The sequence below is a fragment of the Maylandia zebra genome, linkage group LG7 (assembly GCF_041146795.1).
Source record: "Maylandia zebra isolate NMK-2024a linkage group LG7, Mzebra_GT3a, whole genome shotgun sequence".
Taxonomy (NCBI): Eukaryota; Metazoa; Chordata; class Actinopteri; order Cichliformes; family Cichlidae; genus Maylandia; species Maylandia zebra.
In genome coordinates this window covers 61,544,888-61,556,896 of record NC_135173.1, presented here as the reverse complement: position 1 = coordinate 61,556,896, position 12,009 = coordinate 61,544,888, and the positions used below count along the sequence as shown (strand labels likewise).

The 12,009-nt window shown below is 39.0% G+C and overlaps 1 protein-coding gene across 2 annotated transcripts in view; it reads left to right on the top strand.

Moving 5' to 3' along the window:
* The window catches only part of slc12a2 (solute carrier family 12 member 2), a 60,380-nt gene that overhangs the window by 25,447 nt on the left and 22,924 nt on the right, over positions 1-12,009 (top strand). For both annotated transcript variants that reach the window (XM_004572819.3, XM_004572818.3), the window contains exons 4-16: positions 1,481-1,576; positions 1,662-1,801; positions 1,972-2,082; positions 2,905-3,013; positions 3,185-3,309; positions 3,541-3,625; positions 3,715-3,872; positions 3,992-4,099; positions 4,255-4,378; positions 5,966-6,067; positions 8,906-9,061; positions 10,532-10,631; positions 11,672-11,783. In XM_004572819.3, the coding sequence (XP_004572876.2) occupies positions 1,481-1,576; positions 1,662-1,801; positions 1,972-2,082; positions 2,905-3,013; positions 3,185-3,309; positions 3,541-3,625; positions 3,715-3,872; positions 3,992-4,099; positions 4,255-4,378; positions 5,966-6,067; positions 8,906-9,061; positions 10,532-10,631; positions 11,672-11,783 (1,526 nt within the window). The remainder of the gene's footprint in view (positions 1-1,480; positions 1,577-1,661; positions 1,802-1,971; positions 2,083-2,904; positions 3,014-3,184; positions 3,310-3,540; positions 3,626-3,714; positions 3,873-3,991; positions 4,100-4,254; positions 4,379-5,965; positions 6,068-8,905; positions 9,062-10,531; positions 10,632-11,671; positions 11,784-12,009) is intronic.

The following is a 12,009-nucleotide window of genomic DNA, read 5'->3' as shown; positions in this document are numbered from 1 at the left end:
TATCTTCAGCTTTGCTCTTCAAACCCGAAACCTGTCTGAATTGGCTCCTCTGATCCAGATTTCACACTTTAGTTCTCCACACTCTAGACCAGACATCTGAAAGTAATTTTATATTATTGGCCACGAACAATAATTGTTTGTGCTAATAGTTAAATGGCCATTGTTAAAATGTGCACTAGTCAATTTAACATTTATGGCTTATTAATACTTCAGTATTGATACCGGGACACTACTGGCTTCTGACCCCTTACCCCTGCTGGGCAAATGGCCACCCCTCCATGAGCCTGGTTCTGCTGGGAGTCCTTCCCACTGTCACTAAAGCGCCTCTCTCAAAGGGGATCAGTGGGTATAATAAACATTGAACACATTACCAATCTAAGTAAATGTATTTCTAAGGCATAAAAGTCATGACTCCAGCTCAAATAAGCATGATTTAGAAAGCAACCCCGCCACTTAGTGCAAATTAATGTCAGCTGGTTCAGTCCCCGCAGATGGCCTATGTAAAGGTCTCTCCAAAAAACAAGGTGTCACACAAGAAACATCTTTTGATGGGTAAAAATAAGCTCTCTCAAGATGTTTGTAACCTTATTACTGTAAAACGTGATGATAGCATCGTGCCAGAAGAATTTCTAAAGGCCAAAATGTGAAAGTGGAAAGAACATCATTTCAACCTAAACCAGCCACAACCAGGTGCTCCGCACAAGATTTCAAACAGAGGCGTGAAAAGAATTATCAGAAGAGTTGTCCAAGAGCCAAGAACCACTTGAGCCAGAATCAATAGTTACAATTGTTTCAAAGAAAACCATCAATAATTCACTAAACCACCAAGGCCTGTATGCTTGCTCACCATGCAAGACTCCACTGATTGCATGGTGCAAAAGGCATGTTGAAGTGTGTTTAAAGTTTGCTGAAAAAGATGGAGGCAAGTCTGTTTAATCCTGGGAGAATCTAGTCTGGTATGATGGGACCAAAATTGAACATCATGGTTTGGGGCTGTTTTTCACCACACAGCACTGGCACGCTTCATGTAATTGAAGGAAGGATTAATGGAAAAAAATGACTGAGATGTTCTTAAAAAGACAAAAAAACCCAACATAAAAACGCAGCTGCCATCTACCAGGGTTATGATAAAAAAATGAAACAAGGTTTGCGGTATTAAGTATTACTTTCCAGAAAACCTAGCAAGGTGCATATGTCTCATTGCCCCTTGTTTATTGACAGTTTTGTGTTCATCACTTTTTCTCTGCTAGCTCATACTCAGCTAAGCCCAGTATTCCTAGCCTCCTGGCACTTGTTGATCATTTTCCACTTTGATGTGAAATATCACCACAACGTGAGACGTGCGACAGACGTTGCTGCATTGGCTTGTCCTGTTACTTTTTACAGAGACATGAGAGTGATTGGAAGGGCTGCTAAAAACTGTTAAGTATTATGCTTTTTTTTTTTTTTTAATCAGTTCATGATGTGGTCTCTTTTGCAGCTCTTTCCTGTGTGATCGTCGCCATGGCTACAGTAGTGACAACCATCACTGGCCTCTCCACCTCTGCCATTGCCACCAATGGATTTGTAAGGGGAGGTATGTTTTACTTGACTGAATGACTGACTTTGCATGACTGACTTTGCATGACTGAACTTTTGCTAACACTCCCTGCTATTTTCAGGTGGAGCATATTACCTGATTTCAAGAAGTCTTGGCCCAGAGTTTGGAGGCTCTATTGGTCTTATCTTTGCCTTTGCCAATGCAGTGGCTGTTGCTATGTATGTGGTGGGCTTTGCTGAGACTGTTGTGGAACTTCTGATTGTAAGTCTATTAGGATTTCACATTGAATTCAAGAAAGCTGCTAATTATGGCTGATCAGTGATCAGCAGGAGTGGGTTGTCCTGGCATCATTGAGAGAGAAAAGCACATATCAAAACACTGTTTGCTGATTATTGTCATTCAATTTACCAAGTCCTTGTATTGTATCTCAGGGTATGGATGCCGTCATGACAGATGAAGTCAACGATATCAGAATAATTGGCACCATTACAATAATCATTCTTCTGGGCATCTCTGTAGCAGGAATGGAGTGGGAGGCCAAGGTATGCACAACATCCCAATTCATAGAAACTTACACCTATATGAAACTACATAAAACATGAATGTAGCCAAAGTAGTGACACTCACTGGTTGTAAAATTTGTTTTTTATAAAGACTTAAGTTCGGTCTTATTGTGTGCATGTGTGATTGTGTTGGTGTTGGGAGGTGGGGGGTCCACACAAAAATCAAAATTTGAAGGTAACACGAAAATCTTCAGTTTACTTTGTTGGCAAGCTGTTAGCAAGTTTCGCAAGCTAAACCAATACAGGATTACACTCCAAAATTTGGCAACTTAGAAAGCTGGAAAATGTTTGTAATTCTGTTGCTGCTTACTCTAGTGATCTCATACTGCCTTGATGGGGTGTTTTGTTTTTTTGTCCTTTGGGTTTTTTTCCCCCCTCTAAACTGAACAAGCCCATGTTGGTGCATGATGTGCCCGTGTGCTTGCCTCTGTTCCAATGTTGTTAATTTTGCTTGATGCTGGAAAGCTTTTAGAGTGAGTTTTTCAAAGCATGGCAGCCAAAAACGGTTTTATTGCTATATTTCTGTTATTGCTGTGTAGGGTCTTTATCTTACAACATAAAGTATCTTGAGACACGAGTTGTTGTAAGTTGGTGCTATATAAATAAAACTGAATTGCACTGAATTTTACTATGAAGGCTGTGGTAACTTGGAATCGGTACATTGCAATCCCAAATACTGAAGACACCAAATCATCCCAGACCAATGTTTACATGAGACTCGGACAACCCTGCAGATATACTACAGGTGTAGTCGATTTAACTACTACACATTAATACACTGGTTTTAATTGCTTCCTATAGGCCCAGATCTTCTTACTCGTCGTCCTTGTCACAGCCATCTTCAACTATTTCATTGGAAGCTTCATTCCTATGAAGTCAAAGGAAGCTAAGGGATTCTTGGGCTATGATGGTAGGACGTTTGTTTTGTTTGTTTGTTTGTTTGTTTTGTTTGTTTGTTTGTTTGTTTGTTTGTTTGTTTGTTTGTTAAAAAATAATATAAGAAACACCTCATAAATCTGAGGGCTCATGTTGGCTTTTACACTGCTGTGTCACAGTTGGCCTTTGATCTTTTTTCTGTCAGCTTCAATAATGTGGGAGAACATGGGTCCAGACTTCCGAGGAGAGACGTTCTTCTCTGTGTTTGCCATCTTTTTCCCCGCCGCCACTGGTATTCTGGCTGGAGCCAACATTTCAGGAGACCTTGCTGTAAGTCATGTGCAACCATGTGATGAATGTTGATATAGTGTCAAACCAAGTAAAGGTTTACTTTGTAGATTGTACTGTGCAGGTGAATATGACTATGCTTCCACTGATTAAGGCTGTTGAGACGGAACTCATAGCGTTGAATTGGCTGTAGGATTTGATGTACTCATCTTAAAGCCTTGTATCCAGTTATATATTGTAATCTTAAAATGTTGTTGTGGTTGGTTGTTGCAGGACCCACAGATGGCCATCCCCAAAGGGACCCTTCTAGCCATATTAATCACAGGGATAGTCTACCTGGGTGTTGCTATTTCAACAGGTGGTGTATAGTACCTGCATTTTTCCAAGGTTGTCACATCCTTTTTAAATACAAAATCTAATATGTGGATAATACTTTTTAAAAACTAGGCTCCTGTATTTTGAGAGATGCCAGTGGAAATGTGAATGACACAATCAGTTCTCACCTCATGGCAAACTGCTCCACTGCTGCCTGCAAATTTGGCTATGACTTCTCTACCTGCAAGAATGAGGATACCTGCCGCTATGGACTGCATAGGGACTTCCAGGTATCAAATAAGTGTAAAAGAATATGAATACTACAAAACAACTTTATCAGAACATGAATGTTAATGTTTTTTTAATGTAGACATCTAACTTTTCAATTTACATGTAATCTTTTGTTCAGGTTATGAGCCTTGTTTCTGGTTTTGGGCCCATCATCACTGCTGGCATCTTCTCTGCCACTCTATCCTCAGCACTGGCCTCTTTAGTTAGTGCACCTAAAGTTTTTCAGGTAAGATCAGATCCAAGCTTTAAAGTACTGTATATAATAAATTGCAGTATTGAGTGATGGAAAAATGTAAATGATTTAATTAGTTTTTCTTATAGCATTTGATTATAAACAGCTTAAACTCCAGTGAGACAACACAAAGGCTTTTGTTTCCGCAGGCTTTGTGTAAGGACAACATCTATCCTGGCCTGCAAATGTTTGCCAAAGGCTACGGCAAGAACAATGAACCCCTACGAGGATACATCCTGACCTTCGGTATCGGTCTGGCCTTTATCCTCATTGGTATGGCTTCACTCATTGCTTGCTCGCTGGTTGCTTTTCATACTTGATCACATACAACCGTACAAAAATATTAGCTGGAAAGTAAGAGCACCGTGGTTCTCAGAACCCTTGTTCTCTTTTGTGAGAACCGGTGTTTTCACGCAGTGTTTGTTCTAAACAGAAAAAACCCACGTTGGTGCATGCTGTACTGTGCCCTTGCCTAAGGGACATTTAGAATGATGTCATGATACTAGAATTTTAATCACGATATCTATACCCAGAAAAATACTCTATACCAAAGGGAGACTTTTGACCCCATGCTGAAACAGAAGAACTAATGGCCAAGAAGTCATTTCTTAAAAAAGTTATGTTGTCAGCTTTCTAAAATACAGCAAGTAAAATAGATAATATATTTCTAAAGGTGCTATTGACACGATGTTCTCATCAGGTGTTGGTGACAAACCATCCAATCCACACTTTCAAAGAAACCCTGTGTGATCTCCAAGTATTAAAGCCGCTTACTGAAATTTGTTTAATACTTCCAACCAAGCCTTTGTTGGCGATGACAGCTTCAAGATGCCTCCTGTATGGGAAAGCTAGTCGTAGGCATGGCTCAGATGTGATTTTTGGCCCATTCTTTTCACACAGTCTTCTTTGTATGTTTGGATTGGATGGGTTGTTGCCAATATCTGGTGAGATTTCATGTCAGTAGCACCTTTATTTACTTTGAAAACTGGTGATGTGTTCAATACTTGTTTTACCCCCTTTATTTGAGTTTAGGTTTTAAAACCTGACGAGTCTAAATATTGTAATTATTGTAGAAGAAGAACATCATGGAAAACTTTCAAATGAACCTTGGATAACGTGTAGTATTAGTTATGCTAAAATAAATATAATGAAACAGAGGGCTTGATGTGAAAAGGATTGAACCAGCAAACAATAGAATAAGACACATAATGATAACACAGTGTAATAAATTGTTGTAAAATGGTTACATTTTACGTCTTGTCCACATCTGCGACCTCTTGAGCGGACCTGGAGGGCCTCTCTCATCCAGCACTCACACTGCTCAGCCCCAGTCTGCAGCTGTATATTGGCACCTCCCCCTCTGTAGGCCTGAAACCCACCTGATTCAGCTGCTCTGCTCCACATTTCATTCTTTGTTTGCTTGAACTGATACAGAACCAGGGTCATTACTGTCCTCTGAAATTCATCCTAAAGTGTTGTCAGTTTTATGAACATGGCAACTGGTCTAAAATTTGACAATAACTCTTGTCTGTAGTTTTTGTTTGTTTGTTTTATTGCAAGCTCCTAATAAAAACACTTTTACAGACCAGTGAACTAAATTAATATTGATACAACAGCTGTTGAAAACTTTACCTTTTTAGATGCCTAAATATTTAAGATTTTACAGTAATGGCGCACTGCATGACCACATGCTGGAGTCAGCAGCAGCCGATATGTTCACTGTCTTCATCCTGAGAGTTTGAGTGTTTATTCAAAGGGTTTTGTTTTGTTTTTTTGTTTGTTTGTTTTTTTTGACTGGACATAAAATCACAGGTGAAATTTTTAACTTTTCTGAGTTGACTGGTGCTTTTCTTCTTGCAGCTGAGCTGAACACTATTGCACCCATTATCTCCAACTTTTTCTTGGCATCATATGCCTTGATCAACTTCTCCGTGTTCCATGCATCACTGGCTAACTCACCAGGTAAGATCAGTACATTTAGAAATGGGAGAATCTAAGCATAATAAAGTTCTTGATCAACATATTAAGACAATAGAGGAAGTTATTGTCATCCTAATCCAGACTGTAAAAAGGAAGCCTTCATGTCATTAGGTATAATGTTGTGTTTTTTAAAAACCAGTTACTGGTTTTCAATGAGACTGTCCTGATGTGTGTCTCATAAGAGAGGTCATTCACACTGATGACATACCAGAGGTTAGGTGGTTGAATACATTTAGGCTTAGAAGTTGATGCATCTTAGACAAAGAAAATTCAATTTGGACAGTTGATCATAAATATAGAAAGCATATTGTCATTAATCTCCTAAGACCCAAACTCTTCCACTGCATGCATTGTTAATCTCTCTTTGATATTTGGACATATTGGGGCCTGATGAATGTAAAAACAAAGAATTAACAGATTTTTTTTTTTTTTTTTTTTTGCCTTATTTTTGTTTTTAAGAAAAATGAGAGCCACATATGAACATATTCGTTTAAAATTTTGATAGAACAGGAGCAGTATAATGTCCTCGTAAGTGGATATCAGGCCCTTGTAGAGCAAAATTCAGTATTTTGGTCTAAATAACCCAAAATGTGATGATGAGGTTAATGTTGTAACTATATTGGGACAGTACTGTTACACAAGAAGGTAGGTGATGTCTGTTTCCTCTAATGTTAGTCTTTGTCAACCACAAAGGGCTAGCCAAATGAAAGTTGTTTTTAGACTATTTACCTCCACTTGTCTGAAAGAAGAACCTCAGTTAAAGTCAAAAATCTCAAACTGCCCAGAATGGGAGATTTTCAAAAATGGCTGATACTCATGTTCTTGTTTTTACTTCTTATTTCTCTACAGTAATCCATCTATATGATGCAGTCTTTTAGTATTTGTGGAAAAAGTGTGTGGTATATCTGATGTGTTACCTGTTAAGATTAGTAACCATAAATCTTAGGTGGGATAAGATGGTCTCCTGCTCCCTTGGTACCCATCTCTCTATTCTAGTGACTAAAGTGTCAGAAATGCATACAAAACTGAACAAATAGATTCAGCTACTGATAAGGGAAAGTTCTCTTTTTTTTTTTTCTTTTTTTTTTTCTTTTTTTTTTTTTTTTTCAACTAACTTTGGTGAAGTCACACTTTGTAGACTGATGACAAATTCAGTGATGCGTCTGGCTGTAGCTCAGGAGGTAGAGCAGGTCATTTACTAACTGGAAGGTTAGTGGCTCGATCCCTGGCTGCTCCAGTTTGCAATTTTTGGGCAAGATACCGACTCAAAGTTGCTGTCCAATGTATCCATCGGAATAAGAATATGTGTGAATGTTAGTTAGAAAGCACTTGCATAGGGGGGGAAAAAAAGCCCAGGGGGCGAGTTGTATAAAGCACTTTCAGTGATCATGTAGAGTAGAAATGTTCCATATACGAATCAGTTCATTTACCATTTATTGATGGCGTATATTGAGTTCTTTGCTTCCCCCTCTCTCTACACCCTCTCCTCTCTCTACACCCCCTCATCCCTCTCTCACACACACACACACACACACACACACACACACACACACACACACACACACACACACACACACACACACACACACACACACACACACACACACACACAGACAAACCAAAGCCTTAGCAGAACTGCAGGTACAGATTATTTTTCTCTTTCCTATTCCTCCAGCAGGTCATAAAATTACATGGACCTAAATGGTACATGACTCATTTAGCGAGTACAGAAACAGTATGATGGTGTAATAGATTTCTCTCTTTGGAACACAAACATTACTTTCAGTTCAGGGCCAATTACTTTCTCATTTCTGGGACTCCTAAAGTCCCTTCATAGACTCAGGAACGACACTGTCAATGTACCCTTTATGTCCTGTTTTTTAAAGACTCTGTCATTGTGTAACCAAACACACACCAACTGTATTCCATCACTAAAATCCCACTATTCTAGTTACTGTACTGTCCAATGAATGAATATGGTCCCTAATGTCTCGTATAACTTCTAGTAGACTGTCAACTCATTCTTTAACCCAAACATATGCCTAGATCCATCTGAAACATTATCCCTCCTCTCTAACAGCAACATTGACCGTTTTATAATAAGCTTCTTTAAATGGAGGCTGACTCAACGTTTCCTGTTCTTTAACCTCCCACATTGCTGGTCTTATTTAATTTGTTCCCAGCTGAAGTGTCTGAAAAAGAATTTCTACTCAGCCTTAACTGAATTTAATTCAGTTTTCAGTTCTAATTTTTGCACATAATACCTAAACTGTATCAAATGAAATCAAAAAGTTTTGTGACTGCTCCAATAAAAAGCAAAAGCCCTTGTCACCTTGTACCCTGATACAGTGACTGATGCAGTCAGTCCTACTGCTTTACTTGAAGTGCTCAGCGGTACCATCTGGATCTCCTTCACCATGTCAGAATTGCTTTTGACCTGATAAGCCTTCTTTGGTTTTGACTGCAGATCCACCCACTAAGGGCTGCTCTGGGGTCTAACATAACTAGACCCAACTCTTCTTACCAGTGATGAAGAATCTTGAGTTGCTTTTAAAGTAAATGCTCGTAGAATTCAACACAATGGTTCTTTTGCTCTCATGTTATGAATTACAAATGCACCAATGCAAATAGTCACAACAAGAATAACATAAGCTTTCATTGTCATTGCCAAAGGTCATGTTTCATGCACACGACCATGTTCATACCCAGCTGGAGCAGTTATGGAACTTTTTGTTTGCACCTTATATGTGACTAGCACTGTTTGTGTGGCATTTTAAATGTATTTTGCTATTTTGTGACTAATTTACATCGATGTTACAGGCTGGAGACCTAGCTTCAAATACTACAACATGTGGGTTTCCCTTGCTGGAGCCATTCTCTGCTGTGGGGTGATGTTTGTCATCAACTGGGCAGCTGCCCTTCTTACAAATGTCATTGTTATGGCTCTGTATATCTATGTCAGTCACAAGAAGCCAGGTGAGTTGGAGAGCACGCCAAATTTGGCCAAAAATTCCTCACTTTTTTTATGGAGTAAAATAATTACCAAGTACCAATATGATATAAGAATTATATATTGGTTGTCATTTAGTTAAGCTGAGTTTTATTAATGTAGCACCAGTTCACAACGACAGTTGTCTCAAGACACTAGAGAGAAGGTAAGATGACAGTTAACCATGATTTAAGATAACATGCTGTGAAGTATTTTGATAATAAGCAGTGTTCTGTCCACAGTATGGTGTTTAGCCCTAACCTGCCTATGGTTTCTCCTCCATGTTCTGTTAAAGATTTTTCTTTTTAAAAAGGAATTTCTCTTTCCCACTCTCGCCAAGTGTCTGCTGATAGGGCGTCTTATAGGAATTTTGTAATTTTTTTTGTATTCTTGTATTAATGTAGGTCTCAATTTACAATATAAAGCACCTTGAGGCAAATGTTGTTTTGATTTTGTGCTGTATAAATACAATTTTATTGTATTGAATTCATTTGCATAAGGAATATGTTGCATTAAATTGATTGGTTAATTTAAAAGTCCCTGCACACCTCAGTCTTTTATGGAACCTCTACATATCTCTGGCTTTTTCCAAAAATGTTGAGGTGTTTATGGTTTACCTTTAGTGTGAAATTTGCAAACAGAAATAATATAAGTTCATAAATCAGGTGGACAGTAGTGTAGTGGTTAGTGGTTTTTACCTTTCAGCAAGGAATCTTGGTTTGTGCTCAATCATCCAGGTAAGGAAATTCCAGAAAATTGATTCTTTTTATCTGGATGTTGCGTGTTCAATGGGAGAAACGTTTCACTACTCATCCAAGTGAGTTCTTCGGTCTTGACTGACTGCGGATTTCCCTAATGGCTATAAATTATTATTATACATTTGCACAACGATGAAAATTTGCAGCACTGACTAACAGTGAGACAGTTTCGTGATCATTGATATGCAAAGAGTTGGAAGTTGGGGAATGGCTGCAATCACAGCATTGTAAGATGCTACAGTAAAGACTGAGCCCCATCCCTACAGACACAGCCATGAGGGAAGCTGAAGAACATCATATCAAAAAGGCCCTGAGCAAATGTAGCTATCCCAGCTGATATATGTTAAATGTACCTAAAGAATGCTCCAAGTGATCCAGGAGAGAAGAAAGGCAAATTGTTTCTCAAACTGAAAATGCTACATCCAGATGAACAGAATCAACTTTCTGGGATGTCAGCCAAGAAGGTTCTGGTTTTGAATCCATAATCTGAGTGGGGCAGCTCTTTAAACTAAAAGCTGGCTATACAGTTCTAAACACACCTGTGAGAACACTCAGTTTGACATGCAGCTACACATACACTAGGCCTTTTCACTGACGTTAACACCACATGGGTCAGGTAGCCTTTAGTCCAGCAATCTGACCCATAAACACACTTGCTAACTCCACTGTGTTTCTGCCTGCATGTGTCCTCCATTCCAGATGTGAACTGGGGCTCATCAACCCAGGCTTTGACCTACCACCAGGCCCTGACCCACACTCTGCACCTTAGTGGAGTGGAGGACCACATCAAGAATTTCAGGTACCAAACACAAACGTGATTGAGCTGAACCATTCTTGCCTGCAAGTGTAGATGGCATCTGAGTTATGGAAGCACAATATTATTACTCACCATGCTTGATAAACACTCAAGCTCGGTCCACATATAAAGCGATTGCTTGGTAGCTCTCGGTTGGATGCTTATGGACATCTGGTTATGTTATCCTCTAATCTATTTTTCCCCAACGTCATGTTAGTTGATGGGTTTTCTTCATTCCCAAAGTCTCTTTAAACTTCTGTCAATTGTTTATCGTCGTGTTGTGCTAGGTTTAGCTCAGCTGCTATGCTCGATTTATGCTCACATCGTTGCGAGTGCCATGCAGTGATTTTGACGTTGCACCATGTGTCGCAATCTTTGTGGTTCTTCAGCCAGTCGTTCACCTCTGGATTTTTGCAGCCTGAGAAGAACAAAATTTGACATGATAATAACTTAGCCTTAGTGTTTCATGAAACAATTTAAATAATTGACCATCATATGGGGAAAAAGTAGAGACTTTGTGGAGGGGGAGATGATTAATTTTCAAATGTATTGAAATTTATTGAGTATATTTATATATGCGGCCTCATGTTGTGTGCATGTGTTCATTCTCTTAAAGCTTGCACATGTAACAAATTGGCTCAGTAATTGTTTTGTGGATTTACTGCACATTTCTCATGGCAGAAAACCAAGCAGTAGTTTAAAAGGATGAATCTTCAAAATTCAAGAATTTGTTTTGTTCCTCTGAAGTTGTTCTTGCCTCTGTATTGTGTCCAATAATCCTATCATGCTAACATATTTGCTTTGATGTTCATTGCTCTGCTTCTGGTGTCTGACTGTATATGGATGTGGGTGTTTGTGTGTTAAGAAGACTAAAGGTTACTGGGAAGGTCAAATGAAAAGTTGGCTACACATAAAGCATAAAATCAAACAATTCTGTAAACTTGGCAAAATATGGCGTCCCTTCTCTGCTTTTATAGATGTGGTAAAGGATGATGCAGATGCAGACTTGGTGGATGTTTTCTCTCATATGTGTCTTTTTGCAGACCCCAGTGTTTGGTGATGACTGGTTATCCCAACTCTCGTCCTGCCCTTCTGGATCTGGTCCACAGTTTCACCAAGAATGTAGGCATGATGATCTGCGGCCATATTCGCACGGTGAGCAGATGTCATTTGGCTTGTTTTTTGTTTTTGTTTTTTGCTACTGATGAATTAGCTGTCAAATTGCTGTTTAAAAGTCAGTTTTTAGCTAGATTCATCCAGTTCTTCACCAAACTGTTTAAACCACATAGCACTGATTAGCAGGCAATATAAAAGAAGACTTTGATATGCTGTGGGAGCCTCTGGATTTGGTTGCATCGGTGGTTCTTAGACTGTAGGATGT